General features: G+C 48.5%; 2 gene segments (V, D, J or C); both read left to right on the forward strand.

Annotated features, from left to right (window-relative positions):
* The first annotated feature begins 2044 nt into the window (after window positions 1–2044).
* On the forward strand, window positions 2045–3977 carry LOC120233015. The segment is given in 3 exon segments: window positions 2045–2285; window positions 2380–3057; window positions 3922–3977. Coding segments are annotated over 2 exon segments (471 nt in total).
* A 9737-nt stretch (window positions 3978–13714) lies between these two features.
* Window positions 13715–15376, forward strand: LOC120233013. The segment is given in 3 exon segments: window positions 13715–13867; window positions 13968–14645; window positions 15163–15376. Coding segments are annotated over 2 exon segments (471 nt in total).
* Window positions 15377–20644: the final 5268 nt, after the last annotated feature.

Consider the following 20644-nt stretch of genomic DNA (forward strand, 5'->3'; position numbering starts at 1 on the left):
AAAATTATTATACCTATCCTTTGAAATAAAAATTAGTACTAATAAATAAATAAAGTTTAAATATGGCAGGGGGTGCACCTGAGTGGCTCGGTTGGTTAAGTGTCCTACTCTTGCTTTTGGCTCAGGTCATGATCTCATGGTATATGGGTTCGAGCCCTGAATTGGGCTCTGTGTTGGCAGCGCAGAACCCTCTCGGGATTCTCTCTCTCTCTCTCTCTCTCTCCCTCTCTCTGCCCCTCCCTGGCTCATGTGCTCTGTCTTTCCTTCTCTCAAAATAAATAAACTTAAAAAAGATTAGCACTGAAGCATGCCTCATGCCAGGCAAATTAATTTTTTTTATCATTCCCATTTCAGCCTTATATCCTGATACCATACCCTCAATTTCTGTAAGCCACCAGTACGAACATACCAGTGCCAGCTGTACCACGTTGGGAAACAATTTTTTAATGGTTAGACTCACATGTGGTTTCTTACTATTTTCCATCGCATCCATATATTCATCCCTTCATTCTTTCAATAAGTATGCACCAAGTACTTGCAAAGTGTTCAATATTGTGATAAGGGTGGGGGACCGTGGAAGGTCCTAGAAGGGCAGACATCTGGGTGGAAACTTGTCCTGAATGGCTCATACTATTTTCGAGTTAAACAGCGGATGAGAGATCAATATTTCAGGCTCTCCCTTTATCCAGGTTTCAGAGGTGAGGAAATGAGAAGATGAGTAGATGAAATGATTTAGCCGTATAAAAACCAATTACATATTAGCCTCCCTAAAACATACACTAAGCCTCTACAAACTTAATGTTGCTAAAAGCATGTCCCGGGGTGCCTTGATGGCTCCGTTCGTTAAGTGGCCAACTTCAGCTCAGGTCATGATCTCATGATTCATGAGTTCGAGCCCTGCGTGGGGCTGTGTGCTGACAACTCAGAGCTTGGAGCCTGGAGTCTGCTTTAGATTCTGTGTCTCCCTCTCTCTCTCTGTCCCTCCCCTGCTCATGCTCGGTCTCTGTCTCTCTTTCTCTTTCTCACTCATTATCTCTGTCTCTCTCTCAAAAATAAATAAACATTTAAAAATAAATAATAAATAAAAAGAAAAGCCTGTCCAAGTGCTCCTATGAGTCTGGAAGCATTCTGAGGATGAGAATGTTGCCTTACTCGCCAATGCTTGCTGAACAAACTGAAATTGTCTGCTCCGGGCTCCCCTCTGCCCAAGAATGAGGACTGGAAGCAGCCGCCAGAGAGGAGGTTAGTGTGTGCCTGTGACCTCTAGGAGGAGCTATGACTTCACCGAAATTCCTGAGGCTGGTCTGGAAGAAGGGAGGGAAATGGTGATGGCCATGGAGGAGGGCAGTTGTGGGGATGAGCACTGGGTGTTATATGGAAACCAACTTGACAATAAACTATAATAAAAAAACAAAGAAGGAAGCGAATGCTCTGGCATCAAGGTTTGCTCCCGGTTCTGTTTGGGAGATGGTACGTGGACAGCCTCGACGTGACAGTCTAGTCCAGGAGGCACTTCTCAACCTCAGCAGCATCGCGTCTGTGGTACCCGTGGCTCCCGCTCCTCAGGACTTGTTGTTACTGTCCAGTGCTTCCCCTATAGGTGTCCGTGCCCTGCTCCGGCTCAGCCCCCCACATAGGTGAGCTGCAATCTGGGGCCACAGCTTGCGGCATATTTCTCTCGTCACCTCGTCCGCACCCACTGACGGGGCTTCCTACCCAGTTTGCATTAAATTCTTGTGTCTTCAAATGATACGCAGCTCTCTCCTACGGAAGGTTCTGGAAGACATGCAAGGTGGCCTGAGTTAAGCCAGGATGAGGCTTGAGTGGGATTTTCCTGGCCCAGTGAGAGGCGGTGGGACTGGGGGGACACCTGTCCAAGGGGAAGGAATGTGTGTCTGCGTGGAGGAGGTGCTGTCAAGCAGAAAGAGGAAGGAAAGACTCAGTTATTCATTGGGGAGGGGAAGGAAGCTACTAACAACAACAAAAAAAGCAGCTATCTGAGAAACCTCCTTGAGGCAGCGGGGGGATGGGCCTATTCCTCTGAAGCTACACGATTGTCCAAACCCACCTCTGGAGGTACGGGTGCAGAGCCTGATGGGAAAGAGGAAGCATGAGCTAAGGAACCAACAGTGGCAGTGACCTCACGTGCAAACCGTCTGTCAGGGCCACAGACACACATGCAGAAGACAAGAATCTGAGCAGAGGCTCACTGAGTCCCTTCCCGTCGGACACTGCAATGAGCTGCTGGCCCCTCTGCTGTGCGGTCCTTTGTCTCCTCGGGGCAGGTGAGTCTGGGAACAGGTGGGACATCTCCATCCTCAGGTTTCTAGCTTTTCCCATGGAACTGCTTCCTAAGACACTTTATTCTTTCTCCCACAGTCCCCCTGGACACTGCAATTACCCAGATACCAAAACACCTGCTCGCAGCAACAGGGAGTAATCAGACCCTCAAGTGCGAACAACATCTGGGACATAATGCTATGTTCTGGTATAAACAGAGCGCTCAGAGCCCACTGAAGCTCATGTTTGCCTACAACTATAAGAAGCTCGTTGAAAATGACAGTATCCCCAGTCGCTTCACACCTGATTGCCCAGACAGCTCCCACCTGGACCTTCACGTGGCCACCCTGCAGCCAGATGACTCTGCCGTGTATCTGTGTGCCAGCAGCAAGGACACAGCCCCGCACAGACAGCTGCTCCCTGTGCACAAACCTCCCCGGTGCAGTCAGGGAGCCGTGGGGATGACCACGGCTCAGCTCAACGTCTCCCGCGGGGCCCCAGACAGCAATCCCAGACCATGACGCTGTCAGTCGGCCGGGTGCAGCGATGCCCCGGTCCCTGCACAGACGCCCACAGCCTGTGACCGGCTCTGCCCGGGTGCCCCCATGCCCGCCGCTGAGGACAGGACAGGAACGGTCCACCCGAGGTCCCTCCAGGAGCTTCCGATCGGCACGTGGCCCCGGGGAAGCTCTCATGAGACGCGTCCCTCTCTGGCCACAGAGGCGCTGCCCAGCCTCCTGCCCACAGGTGCCTTTCTCCGATGTTCTTTCCACCCAGGTGAGACCCTGGACCTCAGCCCCAGTCCCAGCCCCAAACACGCTCAGCCCTTTTCCAGAACACCTGCTTGCCACCCCACGGGGCCCTGTCGGTTCCCACCACTGAAGACAGGAGCTCCCTTGTGAGATTCGGGTCGCTGTCCTCTAGGTCACTCTCTGCTGCACATCTGGGGACTCACCTCCGGACGGGCTTCTCTTCCTCTCAGGCTCTGACAACTTTAAGGCGTGGTTCTTTTTCCTTCTGTCTCTTGGATTCTAATTCTTCAGGTCTTCACATCCTGCGTACCAGCCACTGATGGCCCTGGATTGTTGCTCACCATAGGCAGGAAGGGGTGAAGGCCCCCCGACATTTCAGAGCAGGACCGTATACTCAGGGCCGTCTGTGCTGAACCCCATATTTTCTGACATTGCCCCTCACAATGCCTTACCGCCCCCCCCCCCCCCCCCCCCCCCCCCCGCCCCCCCCCCCCCCCCCCCCGTCCTGCACACACCGTCAGACCCCAAGGGCGGAGTGGAGTCCTGTGTCCTGAGGAGTCTGATGTGTGCACTGACACACAGCCTCCCTCCTCTCTCCTGTAGGGGGCGCTCCAGGGAGCAGTGGGTGTTGCAGGAAATGCTAATGACTCAGGCTGACTAGGAACCACCGGAGCTCAGGATTCTCCTCCTGCTTCCTATGCCCAGAGGCCTGTGCTGGGAGAGGACTCATTCCTGCCCCGATCCTGCCATGGAATCCTGGCTCTTATGTTGGATGATTTTTAGTCTCTTGGAGGCAGGTGAATCCTGGGGAATTTCTCATCTTGGATTTACCTAAGGCTCTCACAAACCATGTCTTTATTCAATCTCTGGCTTCTTTCTCCTCCCACAGGACACACAGAACCTGAAGTCAGGCAGACCCCCAGGCAGCAGGTCACAGAGATGGGGACGAAAGAAATCCTGAGATGTGACCCCATTTCTGGTTACTTATACCTATATTGGTACAGACAGATCCTGGGGCAGAAAGTGGAGTTTCTAGTTTCATTCTACAAGGAAAATATCTTGGAGAGGTCTGAAACAGTCAACGATCGATTGTCAGCTAAAAGGCCTGCTGGATCATTCTCAACTCTGCAGATCCAGCCCACAGAGCTGGGAGACTCCGCCATGTACCTCTGTGCCAGCAGCTCCACCACAGCCTTGCAAAGATGCCTCCAGCCTGCACACAAACCCTCATGTTGCTGCCTCTTTTCCACTTCCCGGAACCCTCTTCCTGCCCAAGTGAAGGAAGTCTGATTTGACTTGGTTTTTCAGCTGTCTCCAAATAGATAGATGTCTGAAATGAAATCACCAAAGGAGTTGTTGATCTTTGGCAGGAATGGCTAGCATTTTTGAAGAACTTTAATAAACACCACAGGGCATGACTGGCCTCTGAAGATGGAGAATTGTTGCCCAGGAAAGACCATCACATGACCTATGTCTTCTCTTTACTTCCTTTTGCTTCTTGGATTTTGCCTTGTTTTAGCAGCTTAGAAAAAGTCATTTTAACTCATAGAATGGAGAAATGATTATCAAGGAAGGGCTTTGGTATTTCCATAAGAGTGCAGAGGATTTCCAACAGTAAACCTTCAGGATGTGCAATTCAGTGTAAGGGTGCAGACTGTCAATGAGTCTTTCCCAGTAAGTACCTGATGCATTTGGGGAAACGATGTTAACTCACATGAGAATGAGTTAAAAGAACAGTAACAATGGAGTCCGATATTGGAAGAACAAGGCCAACAGAGGTCTAAACCAATGAGAGAATCACCAGAATATAGCGGGACAGGGCAGGATCAGAATTCAGCAGCAAAAATCAAGTAGCATCTAGAAGCAGAACAGGAATGAACTTGTCACTCTGAACTTGACACTCTGGGCCAGCCAGATTAACTTCCTGGGTTTTGAGTAAGACCTCAGCATTCTTGAAGAACTGGAGCAGAAAAGATAGAGTGAAGACTTCCAATAGAAAAGAATGAATTTCTTCAGAATAAGTCAGGATGAGCTCAAGCAATGAATAGAAGGGGGGAAAGGTGTGAGCAGATCATATTAGTTATAGACACATGAACTATTCATTTACTCAAATTATATCCAAGCCAGCACCACCATCCTCAGGATTAGAGAATGACTTCCATCCTGACATGAATTCCCACCAACTTTGCAGACCAAAGGGTCGCATTTGACAGCTAAGGAAATGAATTCGTGGGCGTGTTGTGTGGGATCCCTTCTTATTTTCATGTATTGCATCTTGCCTTATAGAAATGAAGAAAGACCTAGTAAAGGTTTGGCTAAGGGGCTAGCTCAGATATAATATGTTCCAGCTGGGGTGATATTTTCTAGGATGTGATATGATTTGAACAAAGGGCTGAGATATGGAACTATGCACTCAGTCCATGAATCCAGAAGGCAAAGGGTGGGGTGAGGATGGGTATCCCTCTCATTATCACTCCCAGTGACCCAGTTGCAAATTCATGCTTCTTTCCCCTGTGTTTTCCGGGTCTTCTAGATAAAAAGTTCTGGTTCTTTAAGAGAGGGGGGAGGAAGAATTGGGTGCTTCCACCACAAGACATATGAACATGAACTATGACTGTACCTGGTCATTTGGGTCTCCTTTTGATGGGAGCCCAATAGGTAAGGACAGAGGTGTTGATCTTGACTATCATGAGTTGCTTCTACATAATTGAAACAGGGAAAGGTTTACCTGGGACTCAGGGAACTCATTCAGGCATCTCTTGGTGCCTAAATTCCTGGTGATAATGACAGTTTTGCAATTGCAATCATCTTCGCCTGACAAAGTAAATGTACCTAAGGGGCTCAAAACCCTCAGAGATGAATGTCTGGGTCGCCCCACCAAACAAACAACTTAGACCACTGACGTGCTAAGCAAAGTTGGAGGAAATCTAGGATTGGTGATAAGGGAGATCATAAATCTCAGTATTGGCTTTGGGTACAGTAATAGCAAAGTCCTATAGCCCTAACCCTCCATTTGTACAGACTGCAGCTGGCCCCCACCTTGAAGACCTTATTATTCGGGCTTGAAGCAATACAGGGGGTGAACTGTTTGAAATGCCTCTATCGTATCACCTCCTATCCACCTGCCCCACCCCTGATTCCAGCCACAACTGTCTCATGGAGCTATTCCAAGCAGACATTGACCCCTTCCATATTGATTGAACTTTCTCTTAAATACGGGCAATGTGTCTAGCTCTTTTCCTAAAGTGCTCTGTGGCTGTGGTTGAGACACATCAATGACCTACTGGAAACTTACACATGCACAGCCCAGAAGTGTCAGGGCGTTAATGCTCTATGGGACAATCCTCAAACAATGGGGGATGAGAACGAATGGATAAAGCTTTTATATTTTTCAGACTCCCTAGAAAGTTCTAGATTGACAAACAGCCACTTATCTGTAGTGATGGCCCAATTAATATACATATTTTTCATATTTTCCATCCTTTTTGTTTCTTTGCATGATTTGGCCTAGATATCTCCATCTGACTTATCTTCCACCTCTCCTTTTCTTTCCAGCTGTATCTGTACTGCTTTTAAACCCATATATTGAATTCTTAATCATAAGTATTTTATATGTTTTGTGTCTACCATCTCCACTTAAGTGTTTACTATGGTTTCCAGTTGTCTACTAAAATTCTCCATTTCGTCATTCACTTTGTTGAATATTTTATCGACAGTCATTTTAATGTCAGTGTCTGACAACTCCATCTGAATCATTTTGGCTCTTTCTTTTTTTTAAGTTTATTTTATTTATTTTGAGAGAAAGAGAGATGGAGAGCATGCGGGGGAAGGGCAGAGAGAGAAGGAGACAGAATCCTAGGCAGGCTCCATGCTGTCATCACAGAACCCAATGCAGGACTCAAAATCACAAACCATGAGATCGTGACCTGAGCTGAAGCCAAGAGTCAAATGCTTAACTGACTGAGCCACCCAGGTGCCCCTTGAATCTTTTTCTTTTGTTTGTTTTCTCTCCTTGGTTTTGCCCATGTGATCTTGTTTCCTCACACAATATTGTGTTCAAAAGCTAGATATTGTATGTGAAAACCTGTAGAAATAATCTCAACTTCTGGATTGTGTATTTTCTTATATAGAAGATTCCTTTTTGCTTATGCTAGGGCGTCTTGGTCGAGCCAAGTCTTCTTAATCTGGTTGATAACTGAACTGGATTGAAGCTAAACTTTAGGGGTTTTTTTGATGGCTGCTCACTTTTGTTCCTCTCATGTGTGATCATTTAGGTTCCAAACTAAATGTCTGGAGTCCTTTTTTTTAACTTTAATAAAGCATAATTTGCATAACAATACTTACCCATTTCAAGTGTACAACTCAGTGAATTTAAATAAATTTATGCGCTGGGTAACTGTCACCATGAATCAGTTCTAAAATGCTTCTATTGCCCCCCCAAATTTCCTTTGTTCTCATTTGCAGTCCAGCCCCACTCCTCCTTGGGGCCCCAAGGCCTAGGTCTTCACTAGGACCTTCTATTAAGCACTCCGTGAACACAGACATTGTTCCCCAGACCAGTAAGGTCATGTGATTCCTCCAAGCTTCTCCCTTCTCAGGCTTCTCTTTCTTCTTAGCTTCTTAGCTGCTGATATTAAATTGGCAGTAATTGTCAGGGAAAAGTGATTTGTCAGACTTATCCTTTCTGGGGTATTGATCACTTACCCTTCTCCCTGCTTTCCTTTCTTTGCAAAGCTTCACCTGCAAGCTATAAGGTCCAATGAGGGAGGTGCTTGGGAACTGGATGCATAAGCCTCACTAGCCCAGTAAACATCTGGGGGTGCTCCTGGTTAGCATCATACAATTTTATTTTATTTTTTAATTTAAGTGTATTTCTTTATTTTGAGAGACACAGAGGCAGCACAAGTGGGGAAGGAGCAGAGAGAGCAAGGAGGGTAGAGAGAGAATCCCAAGCAGGCTCCACGCTGCCAGCAGAGAATCCGATGCGGAGCTCAAACCCATGAAGCCCTGAGACCACGACCTGAACTGAAACCAAGAGTCAGACGCTTAGCAGACTAAGCCACCTAGGTGCCCCAGCGTCATACAATTTTAAAACTGGGCAAAGACTTGGAAATTGTTTATTTCAGCCCATTGCTTTATAGATGAGGAAATGGGAAGTCATATAACGGATGGTTTTTAACTGTGTTACTGCCGAATAGATTCCTAACTTCCATATGACATAGATTTTCTTTTTTTAATTTTTATTTATTTCTAGGAGAGAGAGAGACAGCGTGAGCAGGGGAGGGTCAGAGAGAGAGGGAGTCACAGACTCTGAAACAGGCTCCAGGCTCGGAGCTGGCAGTCAGCACAGAGCCTGACACGGGGCTCGAACCTACAAACTGCGAGATCATGACCTAAGCGAAAGTCGGACGCTTAACCAACTAAGCCACCCAGACGCCCCTGACATAGATTTTCTATCTCTAGTCTAGAGTAGTCTGTGAATTTCTTTTTTCTCCTATCAGAGTATAAGCATCATGAGAGTGAGGGGATTGCCTTACTCATGCTTGCACAAAGTGGCCATTCAATGACTGCAAGCAAACAAAACATGCTAAAAGTTCCAGGAATCATGGTGGTCGTTTCTGTTTTGTTCCCTACTATTTCCCTAGTGCTTGTTCTGTGTCCAGTTAAAAAAGAAAGGAACCACGTGTCTTGGTAGAAGTTTCACCAACTACTTGGAAGTAGTTGACAGTGTTGTCAGTTCGTGTGTGTGTGTGTGTGTGTTTGTGTGTGTGTGTGAGCTGCCTCAGTGGCAGTCATAGTTCCTTGCTCCAATGCCTGGCTCTTGCTGTTTGCGTTTTTTTTTTTTTTTAATGTTTTATTTATTTCTGACAGAGAGAGAGACAGCATGAGCAGGGAGGGTCAGAGAGAGAGGGAGACACAGAATCCAAAACAGGCTCCAGGCTCTGAGCTAGCTGTCAGCATAGAGCCTGATGCGGAGCTCGAACCCATGAACCATGAGATCATGATCTGAGCGGAAGTTGGACGCTCAACCAACTGAGCCACCCAGGCACCCCTGTTTTCGGTTTATTAAGAGCCGGAGCCTGGCCCAGGAGGGCACTGCACGCTGAGAAGTGTGCTTTGCTAACCACCAGGAGGAGCTGTGGCTCTTCCAGAACCCCAAAAGTGGGGGTGGGGCGGAAAGAGGGAAAGCATAAAGGGCACAGTGGTTCTCATCAGGGCAATTTGGTGACTTTGGAGACATTTTTTGTCCCAGCTGGGGGTGGGGCGTGCTACTGGCACGTAGTGGGTAGAGGCCAGTGCACAGGCAGCCCCCACAGTACAGAATCATCCAGTACAATATGACAATATCCGAGTTGAGAAATCTTAGGCCAAACATTGAGTTATTTGTACCTAAAGAGGTGTCCTAGAGACAACTCAAGGACAGTAAAATCATCCCGCCCAGATCTTCCCCAACTTCCATGCTCTCATTCACCTCTCCAACTGCTTTGCTCCAGTCCCATAGCGGCATCTCACTCCCTGGCAGCCTCCTGTCCCCCACATGGCTCTGCCTCTGGGACAGAGAAGACCTTCACCAGGATCGGGGGCTGCATTCTAGTCTCCCTCAAGGAGGATCATCAACAGAGCTTGCTCCTAACATCAATTCATCCATTTTAAATGGTCTGCAGCTGGTTTGTGGAAGGAGGGAACTGACCTCACCGTCAGTCTCTTGCCCACAGCTGAAGCAGTCACGGGGGCTCCCGAGCAAAAATTAGACATTCAAGGGAGCCACGACTTGAGTGGGATCACCCTGCATTATTGTGAAGAGGGAGATCCAGAGAAGAGAAAATAGCCAGACTCTGAGACCAGATCTGGGGCAGGGAAAAAGCAGAGAGGCAGAGAAATGTCATTGTTTAAAAAAAAAATTGTTCGTGTTGTTTTAGAGAGGGCCTGAGCAAAGGAGAAGATCAGAGGGAGAGAGAGAGAGAATCTCGAGCAGCCTCCATGCTCAGTGTGGAGCGTGACTCAGGGCTGGATCCCACGACCCAGTTGGTTGAGTCTGGGAGTCTGATCCCAGGCTCAGTTGATTGAGTCTGATGCCCAACCAACTGAGCCACCCAGGAGCCCCGGGAGAGGAACATCCTTAAGGAAACATGCCTGCCCCGTTCAAACAACTCCCAGAAATTCCAAACTCCTTTGAAAGGAGTGGGAATTAAAATGTCTTTGATAGGAGCAGTGCAGGAAATGAAAAACGAAGAGAGCCACAAGAATGGGGAAGTCATTCTAGGCTGTGACGTCACAGGCAGAGCGCCTGGCAGGGTTCTTACCTCAGAGAGTAACCCCTAGCAGGGCTCTGCCTGTCTCCTCCATGGGCTCCAGCCTCCTCTGCTGCGTGGTCCTCTGCCTCCTGCGAGCAGGTGAGTCCTCGGTCCAGGGCTTGTGGTGCAGCTGTGAGTCTCTAAGCCTGTGTTCATCCGGTGCCCAGCAACAGGCTACCTCCTGGGACTTGTCTCAATTCTGCTTCTTTCCTTCTCAGCCCCCCTGGACACAGCAGTTTCCCAGACTCCCAAATACCTCATCGCACAGATGGGGACTAAGAAGTTCCTAAAATGTGAACAAAAGCTGGGCCATGATACTATGTACTGGTATCAGCAGGATTCCAAGAAATTGCTGAAGATCATGTTTATCTACAATAATAAGCGGCTCATTCACAATGAAACAGTTCCAAGTCGTTTCTCGCCTGAAACTTCTGACAAAGCTCATCTAAACCTTCGTGTCGGCTTGCTGGAGACCGGTGACTCAGCCGTGTATCTCTGTGCCAGCAGTTAACACAGCTTGGCAGAGTCACTGCCTCCCTGTGCACAAACCCCCCTGGCCCAGCCAGGAAGCTGCATGGGCTACGTGTGTTCACCTGACCCTGAGGCTCCATTCGCCTCCGTGAGACCCCTAGACTGGAGTTTCCAGTCTGTAGTACAGGCTGCCGATATACCTGATGGGGCACCTCTATATTTATGCTCACAGAAGTCTTCTAGAATTCTACTTATCAGCTAGAGCAAGGGTTTCTAATACATTCATGGGAGTACTCAGGATTTCACAAACAAGAAGATCTTACCTGGTGGAAGAAGCCCTTCCTTGACTTTCTTTGCTGTACGTATTGGTACTTACTGTACAAACATTAAGACTGGAAACACACTATTCACTAAAAATGTTCGATGAGCAAAAGCCTAGAGGAAAGTGAGGTGAAGATAAAAGTTTCCAAGACCGTAGGGAAATCCAGATTAGTAATGAGTGCACTGGTTAATAGAACAATATCTGGAGAAGCAATGAAGTTCATGGCAATAGGTAAACTAGAAAGAAAGAAAGAGCTGGGGGTAAACACCAGAAGGGGTAGGCTTGTGCACTACAGACCCCCTCCTCCAGATGGGATGACCAGGGCGATTCTTCCCAATGCTGATCAAGTGGCATCTTGAAGATTCCTCCAGAGCAGGCAGCAGGCACTACCCGGATGGCAGAGGACATTGAACATTGAAAGGACTTTGGACACAAATCTCTAGGCAGTAGCTAGTCATTGGTCCCACTTTAAGTGAGATAACCTGAGCAAGTTTGTATTTGGTACAATAATGGTAGCAGAATGGATCAGAAGAGAGAGGGTTCAGGGAGGAAATAAGCAATTAAGAGACTTTGGAAATATTCCACATAATGGGGCGCCTGGGTGGCTTAGTTGGTTAAGCATCCCACTTCAGCTCAGGTCATGATCTCACGGTTCATGAGTTCGAGCCCCACGTCGGACTCTACGCTGACAGCTCAGAGCCCGGAGCCTTCTTCAGATTCTGTGTCTGCCTTTCTCTCTCTGCCCCTCCCCCCCCTCTTAAAAATAAATGAACAATAACAAAATTAAATATTCCATGTGAAAGAGTATAGACAATATAGAATAGAAGCTCTGGCTTATTTATGCTCTCCTAAAGAACGTTAGGTTTCAATCTGGCAGTTTTGAAGGATTTTCTAGGCCCCATTTCAGTCTTGCTCTCCCTAGTAGGGAGCCCTGCCACGTGGTTGTTATTACTAGTGCCCGGCCTTTCGGCGGACTCAGTGGGTATCACAGCCCAGCCACCAGTGTCTCTCATCCTACCTGGGTTCGAATGCCAATGTCATCCAGCTGAGTGTCCTCTGAAATCTTTGCTCAGCCATCCAGCCTACTATGTGTCCTCTGCTCAGCCTTCTGGAGTCCTTCCCTGAGCATACACACCAGGAAGTAGCCAAGAAAAAAAAAAGGAGGATTTCCTTACACTCATTCTTGGGGTTCCTTTTCAGTACTCTATGCCCCAATCCAAGCTGTCTTGGGATCAGTTATGTCCAGTCTAGTGATCTGCAAACAACATACGCTATTGCTATTTTATACAGATAATGTTTATTTGAATTTCCTTTCATGTTCACCATTCTACTCCTTCACTGTTTCTTCTTGCGTCAGGTTTTCCTTATATCATTTTCCTTCTTCAGGCACATCCCTAATTCAGATACCTTAAACCCACCTTTCACCCACCACTTGCTTTGGGAAATGCTTATGCCAGCTTTTGTTCTCAGGGCAACCCAGCCTTTCTCTCCCACTTATTGTTCAAGGTTCCAGTTTAAATTATACTGTTTTTTGTAATCCTGGGAAGTTTACTTATTGGGAGCCAAACAATCCAAGTTTTTGTGGTTTCATCATCGTAGAAAGGCCAATCAGTGTCTTCTTACTACAATGGATGTCCAGCGTAATAAGTATAATAGTAGCAATGCCAGCCTTTGAACTAGGGTTAATTTTTGGTTCTTGCCTAAAAACGGAATATCTCCACCTGGAGTGAATTAGAGGTCCCTCATATATGTAACCTGTTCAGGAGGAGAATATCCAACTCCTTTGCTTAACTTCTCACCCATACACTCTTACATTTTTGGTTTTATGGGCAACCCTGAAAATCCGATAGACTTTGTAACATTAGAAAAATGAGTAGGAATTGAATGTCCTATGTATGTGGATGAACAGCAACGTGGCCAGCTCTTTTAGTTGTTTCAGCAGCTTCTTTCATCTTCACACTTCTGTGAATCTTGTGTCATCAAAGCGCCAACCCCTCCCGCTCCCCATCCTTGGAATGAGGGGTAGAGCGCCCTCTGCATTACCGCCCCTGGGCTGGTAAGAAGCCAGAAATCTGGGAAATGTGCTGCCTTGGCCACAAGGAGGCGCTGTGGCTCTATTGAAAATTCTGAGGCTGGGGTGAAGGGAAGGGTTGAGTGTAAAGTGAGGGAAGGGGTGAAGAGGAAAGCGGTGCATTGGGGATCTATCTTTGGGTCAGATGGGAGCATCAGTAGCAGATACCACAAAGATACTAAAGTCGTTTCCAAATTGATTTCCCTTTGCCCAGAGAGGATGCTTTGAGCATCCTGTTTGCTCTAAACCCAGCCAAGCTCTGTACTCTCAGTACTGGGGCAAAAGGGTGGGTGATCCCTTGTCTCCTCAGCCACCCCTCCCAGCGTCTGGTTCCTGGCTGACATCCAGTCCTGCCTTTTTAATGGCTTTAATGACGTTTTATTTAAAAATAAGGATGGAAGTTAACAGCAGGGTACCATCTGTAGAGGAATAGCTCAGCCCAATCCATTCAAATCCATCTTCTATCAGAATCTGTACAAGGTGTGAGGCGGGAGGAAGAAATACCCCGCTGGGGCTGGGACGGTGACATCACAGGCCAACCACCAACCAAGGCCAAGGAGACTAGAGCCCGGCCCCCTGCCCAGGACACCCTAGTTAGATGATGCTCACCTTGACCTTGCCTCTAACATGGACTGCAGGCTGCTCTGCTGTGTAGCTCTCTGTCTCCTGGAAGCAGGTGAGTCTTGGGTCCCAATGGGCTGGCCCTGGACCCCAAACTGAGTCCCAGGGGCTGCAGCAGCATTCTTTGTGTGAATTCTGTCCCTTTCTTCCAGCAGTCCCCGTGGACACTGCAATTACCCAGATACCAAAACACCTGCTCGCAGTGACAGGGAGTAATCAGACCCTCAAGTGCGAACAACATCTGGGACATAATGCTATGTTCTGGTATAAACAGAGCGCTCAGAGCCCACTGAAGCTCATGTTTGCCTACAACTATAAGAAGCTCGTTGAAAATGACAGTATCCCCAGTCGCTTCACACCTGATTGCCCAGACAGCTCCCACCTGGACCTTCACGTGGCCACCCTGCAGCCAGATGACTCTGCCGTGTATCTGTGTGCCAGCAGCAAGGACACAGCCCCGCACAGACAGCTGCTCCCTGTGCACAAACCTCCCCGGTGCAGTCAGGGAGCCGTGGGGATGACCACGGCTCAGCTCAACGTCTCCCGCGGGGCCCCAGACAGCAATCCCAGACCATGACGCTGTCAGTCGGCCGGGTGCAGCGATGCCCCGGTCCCTGCACAGACGCCCACAGCCTGTGACCGGCTCTGCCCGGGTGCCCCCATGCCCGCCGCTGAGGACAGGACAGGAACGGTCCACCCGAGGTCCCTCCAGGAGCTTCCGATCGGCACGTGGCCCCGGGGAAGCTCTCATGAGACGCGTCCCTCTCTGGCCACAGAGGCGCTGCCCAGCCTCCTGCCCACAGGTGCCTTTCTCCGATGTTCTTTCCACCCAGGTGAGACCCTGGACCTCAGCCCCGGTCCCAGCCCCAAACACGCTCAGCCCTTTTCCAGAACACCTGCTTGCCTCCCCACGGGGCCCTGTCGGTTCCCACCACTGAAGACAGGAGCTCCCTTGTGAGGTTCGGGTCGCTGTCCTCTAGGTCACTCTCTGCTGCACATCTGGGGACTCACCTCCGGACGGGCTTCTCTTCCTCTCAGGCTCTGACAACTTTAAGGCGTGGTTCTTTTTCCTTCTGTCTCTTGGATTCTAATTCTTCAGGTCTTCACATCCTGCGTACCAGCCACTGATGGCCCTGGATTGTTGCTCACCATAGGCAGGAAGGGGTGAAGGCCCCCCGACATTTCAGAGCAGGACCGTATACTCAGGGCCGTCTGTGCTGAACCCCATATTTTCTGGCATTGCCCCCCCACCCTGCACACACCATCAGACCTCAGAGGCCGAGTGGAGTCCTGTGTCCTGAGGAGTCTGATGTGTGCACTGACACACAGCCTCCCTCCTCTCTCCTGTAGGGGGCAGTGGAGACACCTGAGCAAAGTTTCAGACCAAAAAACCACCTGCCACTTCACCCAGTGTGGGAACTCTCCAATCAAAGCACATCTTTCAGGTGTGGGGTTTCTTTTACCTAAATGTGACTCTTCCCTGTCCACTGGTTGAAAGAGAAACACTTGTGGATTCAGTGTTTTTAAGGCCTCTTTGATCATGAAATAAAAGCAGCCTTTGGTCGAGTGGATTGTTTGGTTTAAGGTTTCACAGGGATCCTCTAAACAAGCACTGTGTCCCCACAAGTCACGCGCTACAGAGAACCAGAGGACAAGACGGGGGTCCTCACACGCGGTGTGTTGCTCCTGACTCTTCAGGTCCTGGGTGTCTGAGCCTCTGTCCTCAGGAACCAAGGGATCCCTGCTGCCATTGCCTTTGCCACTCAGGGTCCACACGGCCTTTGGGGAATCGGAGAAAGGGCTTCAGGCAAGGTTTCAGTGTCAAAGCCAGCTGCAAAGGGAAGTGGGAGACCCAGCCTTTGGGAAATAGGTTTGAGACGTGTGTGTGTGTGTGTGTGTGTGTGTGCGCGCGCGCGCGTGTGTGTGTGTGTTCGCCAGTTCTTTTATTCTGTAATCCAGCTGTCTTTCTCTGACTTCTCTTTTTTTCCCCATTCAAGGCTAGACCTTGGGCCTCAAAGCTGCAGAGACACCTGTTCTATACCACACAGGCAGCAAACGGGCGTCCATTCCCACCAGTTCAGAACCAGTGGACACTGGGCTGGGTACTTAACATTCTCATCCATTCTCTTTCCTTTGCGCTGAAATGTCCTGTCAGATTTCAGGTCTCTGCTCCTCACGTGGGCTCCTCTCCACACTATGCTCAGAAGGTTATTTCTTTTCTTGGTCTCTTCATTCCCAACGTTAAGTCATCAGGCTCAGAAGTGTGAGTCACAGAGTCGTAGCCTCTGGACCGTAGCTGTGATGTGGCCGTGGGGAGGAGAGCGAGTCCCGCTGGAGCCCTGGGATGGCTGTCCTGAAGCCCTGACTCTGCGAGGGTCCCTCAGCAGCTGCAAACCTTCAATGGAGCATGCGGGCAAGGGCTGGGTCTTGGGGCATCGCGTGCGGACAGCGGGCGGATTCCTCCTCCCTCCTACGGGGGTGTTCTTGAATCTGCAGGTGCTGCCAAGCACTGTGACATCACAGGGTCTACTTCCTCGGCTACTAATGCCCAGATGCCCCATGGGGAGAGGCCTCCCCTCACCCCACCCCTGCCATGGGCAGCAGGCTCTTCTGCTGGGTGACCCTGGGTCTCTTGGGAGTAGGTGAGTCCTGGGAGTGTGGGCAACATTCTTTTCCCACCCCCTTTATCTAAGGCCAGTTCTAAACTTCTGCCTCATTCTCTTTCCAGTCTCTGTCTCCACCCAAAGGGCACAGGGAACCCAAAAGTCACCCAAAGCCCTAGCTGCTACATCCCAGAGATGAGATAGAGCGTGGCTCTGAAGTGTGAGCCCATTTCTGGTCACTTGTACCTCCTGTGGGACCCACAGAGCCCAGAAAGGGGAGCGGAGTTACTGATTTCCATCTATAAGAGCTTCCTTGAGAGAAGACAGACTTTGTGAAGAGCTAATTCTCAGCTAAGGCTCCTGACAGATCGTACTTGCTCTGAAGACCCTGGCTGCACCGCTCAGGGGCTCAGCAGGGCACCCCTGTGCCAACAGCTCAGCCGCAGCCTTGCAGATGCTTCCTGCCCTCACCCAAACTCGAGGTTTCTTGGCCCCCCACCCCCAGGCGTACCCGCAGCCCTTCCTGCCCAGATGCCTGGGGGGGGTGCGGGCTGGGGCTGCAGCAGTTTCCCATGAGCAAGGGTCAAGCAGTTACCATTAATTTGCAGAATAGGGAATTTGCACAGGAATATCTAGGGCTGTGGTATTCAGGAAATATTGTCAGGTGCCATGGAACATGGCCATGGGCCCTAAGGATGGGACAAGTATGGCCAAGTGAGTAACCAGAGGCTACAGAGGAACCTGTAAAGGACTGACTTTTCAGAAGCTAAGACCCGAGGATTCTTGAACAACCAGCTGGAGGGATGATGTAGGGAACACTTTATGAGGGAGATACTATATTTCCTATAGACATATATTTCCTATAGATAGAAGGCAGATAGACTTCAAGTGTTCAGTTAGAAAGATAAATCGGTAGTAGTGTTCAAGGCAAGTTGCATTTATCATATTGGTTATACACCTATTTATTTATTCAGTTACTAATTCATTCATTTATTCTTTTTCTTAAGTTTTTTTTAAATTTATTTTGAGAGTGAGTGTGTGAGATCAGGGAGGGGCAGAGAGAGAGAGAGAGAGAATCCCAAGCAGGTCCCGCACTGTCAGTGCAAAGCTAGACTCAGGGCTAGAACCCACAAATCGTGAGATCATGACCTGAACAGAAATCAAGAGTCGGACATTTAACCAACGGAGCCACCCAGGCACTCCCATTCATTTATTCATTGAGCAGACAATATGCTACCCCAAGGTATGGAAAGTTATGGTTAGTGCACCACAGGGACCCCATCGGCATTGGAAGAAGAATCAGTCACAGGGTCATATATGAATTGGGGGGGTCAGCCTTCCCTAGTCAGGAAACTCTCCTTCATGCCGGGAAGTGGCTGGGTCCTCAAGAAAGGGGGCTGAGGCTGCGAAGACAAACACCATGGAGAGAACATGCAAAATGAAGACGAGAGCTGTGGGAGGGGAGCCAGAGAAATGGTCCTGAGGGCAGTGGCCATGGTCCCCCAAGGAATGTTGCTGGGGGGTTTCCCTGGCAGGCTGGCGCTGAGAACACCGTCTCTTATTCCCTGAGGAACCACGAAGGGCTGAGCACAAGGGCACCAGGGACGACCCCCTGTGCCGGTGGTTACAAAAGCAGAGCACGGGGCAGCGGATGGCATATAGTGGCCAACACCCCGGATCCCCTAATCCTGACCCTGGGAAGCAGCAGACAAGGCCAGTTTTCCTGGAAACCGGGAAGAAATGCAAGTCCCTGACACAACCCAGCAAATGGAAATCTCCACGAGTCAGCGCTGGTTGGGTTCAGCCTCAGGTGGAAAGTGATTCAGGAACAATAAACAGTAAACCGTGGGGCTCCTTAAGGACTTGTAGGGCATCAAGCCAGGCACACGCCTGCACTTCAGTGTTGGTAGGTGAGTGCCCAGAATTAGTGCCTTTTGGATATCCACGAATATGTGCTCTTCCTTTGCAAGGACAGTGTAGGGAGCTCTGTGAACCTCTGGTAACATGTGTATTTCACAAGTAATTTTAGAAAGACTTCTGTTTGGAATGATACAAAAATATATTAATGGTGTTGATCCTGGATAGCGGGATATATTCTTTATTTCATGAAGTGAAATGCATAATATAAATGTTATTATACACATTTTGTCAAATGGGAAAAGTAGCAACAGCACCCCAAGATACAGACACATCATCACCTCTTGGTCTAAGTCCTCTTCCAGTAAGTACCCATCCCACAGGTAATCAATCAATCACTGCTCCGTGTCTATCATCATAGATTAGATGTTCTTGCTCTTGAATTTCATATGAATGGAATCATACACTTTTTTGCAACAAGCATCTTTCGCCTAACATATGCTTTTGTTATTCATCCTTATTGTTATGTGTATTAGTAATTTATTCTTTTTTTATTCTATGTATTTTTTTATTGTGTGACCCCCCCCCCCCCAATTGTATATCTACTTACATGTTGATGGCCCCATGGGCTGTTTGTAGGTTTGGGCTATTGCATTCTGGTAGAAGACCTTGGTGTGGACGTATACTTTTATTTCTCTTGGGTAAATACCCAGGAGTGAGATTGCTGAATTATATGGTAAGTACTCATTTCATTTTTTTTTAATATTTTTATTTATTTCTAGGAGAGAGAGAGAGAGAGAGAGAGACAGCGTGAGCAGGGGAGGGTCAGAGAGAGAGGGAGACACAGACTCTGAAACAAGCTCCAGGCTCTGAGCTGGCAGCCAGCACAGAGCCCGATGCGGGGCTCGAACCCACGAACCGCGAGATCATGACCTAAGCGAAAGTCGGACGCTTAACCGACTAAGCCACCTAGGCGCCCCAGTACTCATTTCATTTTATAAGAAGTGGCCACACTGTTTTCCCACATAGTGATACCATTTAGCCTTCTTGTCAAAAATGTGAGTCCTGTTTGCTTCCCTTGTTCGCGCTGCAGAGAAAAGTAGGATGGGAGGAAGAAGCCGATACAGTCGTTCCAAAGAGTTGAAGCCAGTACTACATTCTGCTGGGAAATACCACACAGGAAACATGGAGGGCTCCAGCGACAGCGAGGATATGGGACCCAGGGAATTTACTGGAAACCTTCCTGGCGCAGCTGACAATATAAACACTTTCAGTTTACTAAACAGAGGCACTGTGCTTCCAGTGAGACACAGAAGATGCAGGAAGGGGCAGAAAGAGCTGGGGATGTCAGGGAAAGGGGGTTAGAAAGGCTTTGTAATTTGTCAGGCAGATTAATTACTAGGCCACTACAGATTACCAGTGTTAAAAAGACAAAATTCAACCCAAGTGAATTTGAAGATCCAACTGGCTTTATTAAGCAGTTAATGCACAGGGCGCCAGGTGGCTCAGTCAGTTAAGCGTCCGACTTCGGCTCAGGTCATCATTTCACAGTTTGTGGGTTCAAGCTCTGCATTGGGCTCTGTGCTGATAGCTCAGAGCCTGGAGCCTGCCTCGGATTCTGTGTCTCCCTCTCTCTTTGCCCCTCCCCTGCTCATGCTCTGTCTCTGTCTCAAAAAATAAGAAATAAACATTAAAAAAAAATTTTTTTAAAGCAGTTAATGCATGGTGCAGCATCCCATTGAGCAAGTAGAGAGATGCTCCAAGGAGTCATACAAAATCTAAGGTTGTTCTAGAAGGAACGATGCGGAAAGGAAGTTATTGGCAAAATAAAGAAGAGCAGTGCATGTTCAGGGTACTTTCTCTCTTTCTTTCTTTTTTAATTTTAATTCCAGTGTAGTTAATATAAAGTGTCACATTCTTTCAGGTGTGTGATATGGTGATTCAACAGTTCTATCCGCTTCTCAGTGCTCATCAGGATACGTGGAATTTTTATCCAATTCACCTGTTTCCCCCGCCCCCCCCCCCCACCTTCCCTCTGGCAACCACCAGTTGGTTCTCTATAGTCAACACTCTGTTTCTTGCTTTGCCTTTCTCTCTCTTTTTTTCCCCTATGCTCATTTGTTTTGTTTCTTAAATTCCACATATGAGGAAGGTCATATGGTGTTTGTCTTTCTCTGACTGGTTTATTTCGCTTAGCATTATACTCTCTAACTGCATCCGTGTTATTGCAAATGGCAAGATTTCGTTCTGTTTTATGACTAATATTCCAGTGTGTGCGTGTGTGTGTGTGTGTGTGTGTGTGTGTGTGTACACACACCATATCTTCTTTATCCACTCATCTATCAATGGCCACTTGGGCTGCTTTCATAATT

Source organism: Hyaena hyaena, unplaced genomic scaffold (genome assembly GCF_003009895.1).
Source record: "Hyaena hyaena isolate Hyena2069 unplaced genomic scaffold, ASM300989v1 scaffold_82, whole genome shotgun sequence".
NCBI classification, from domain to species: domain Eukaryota; kingdom Metazoa; phylum Chordata; class Mammalia; order Carnivora; family Hyaenidae; genus Hyaena; species Hyaena hyaena.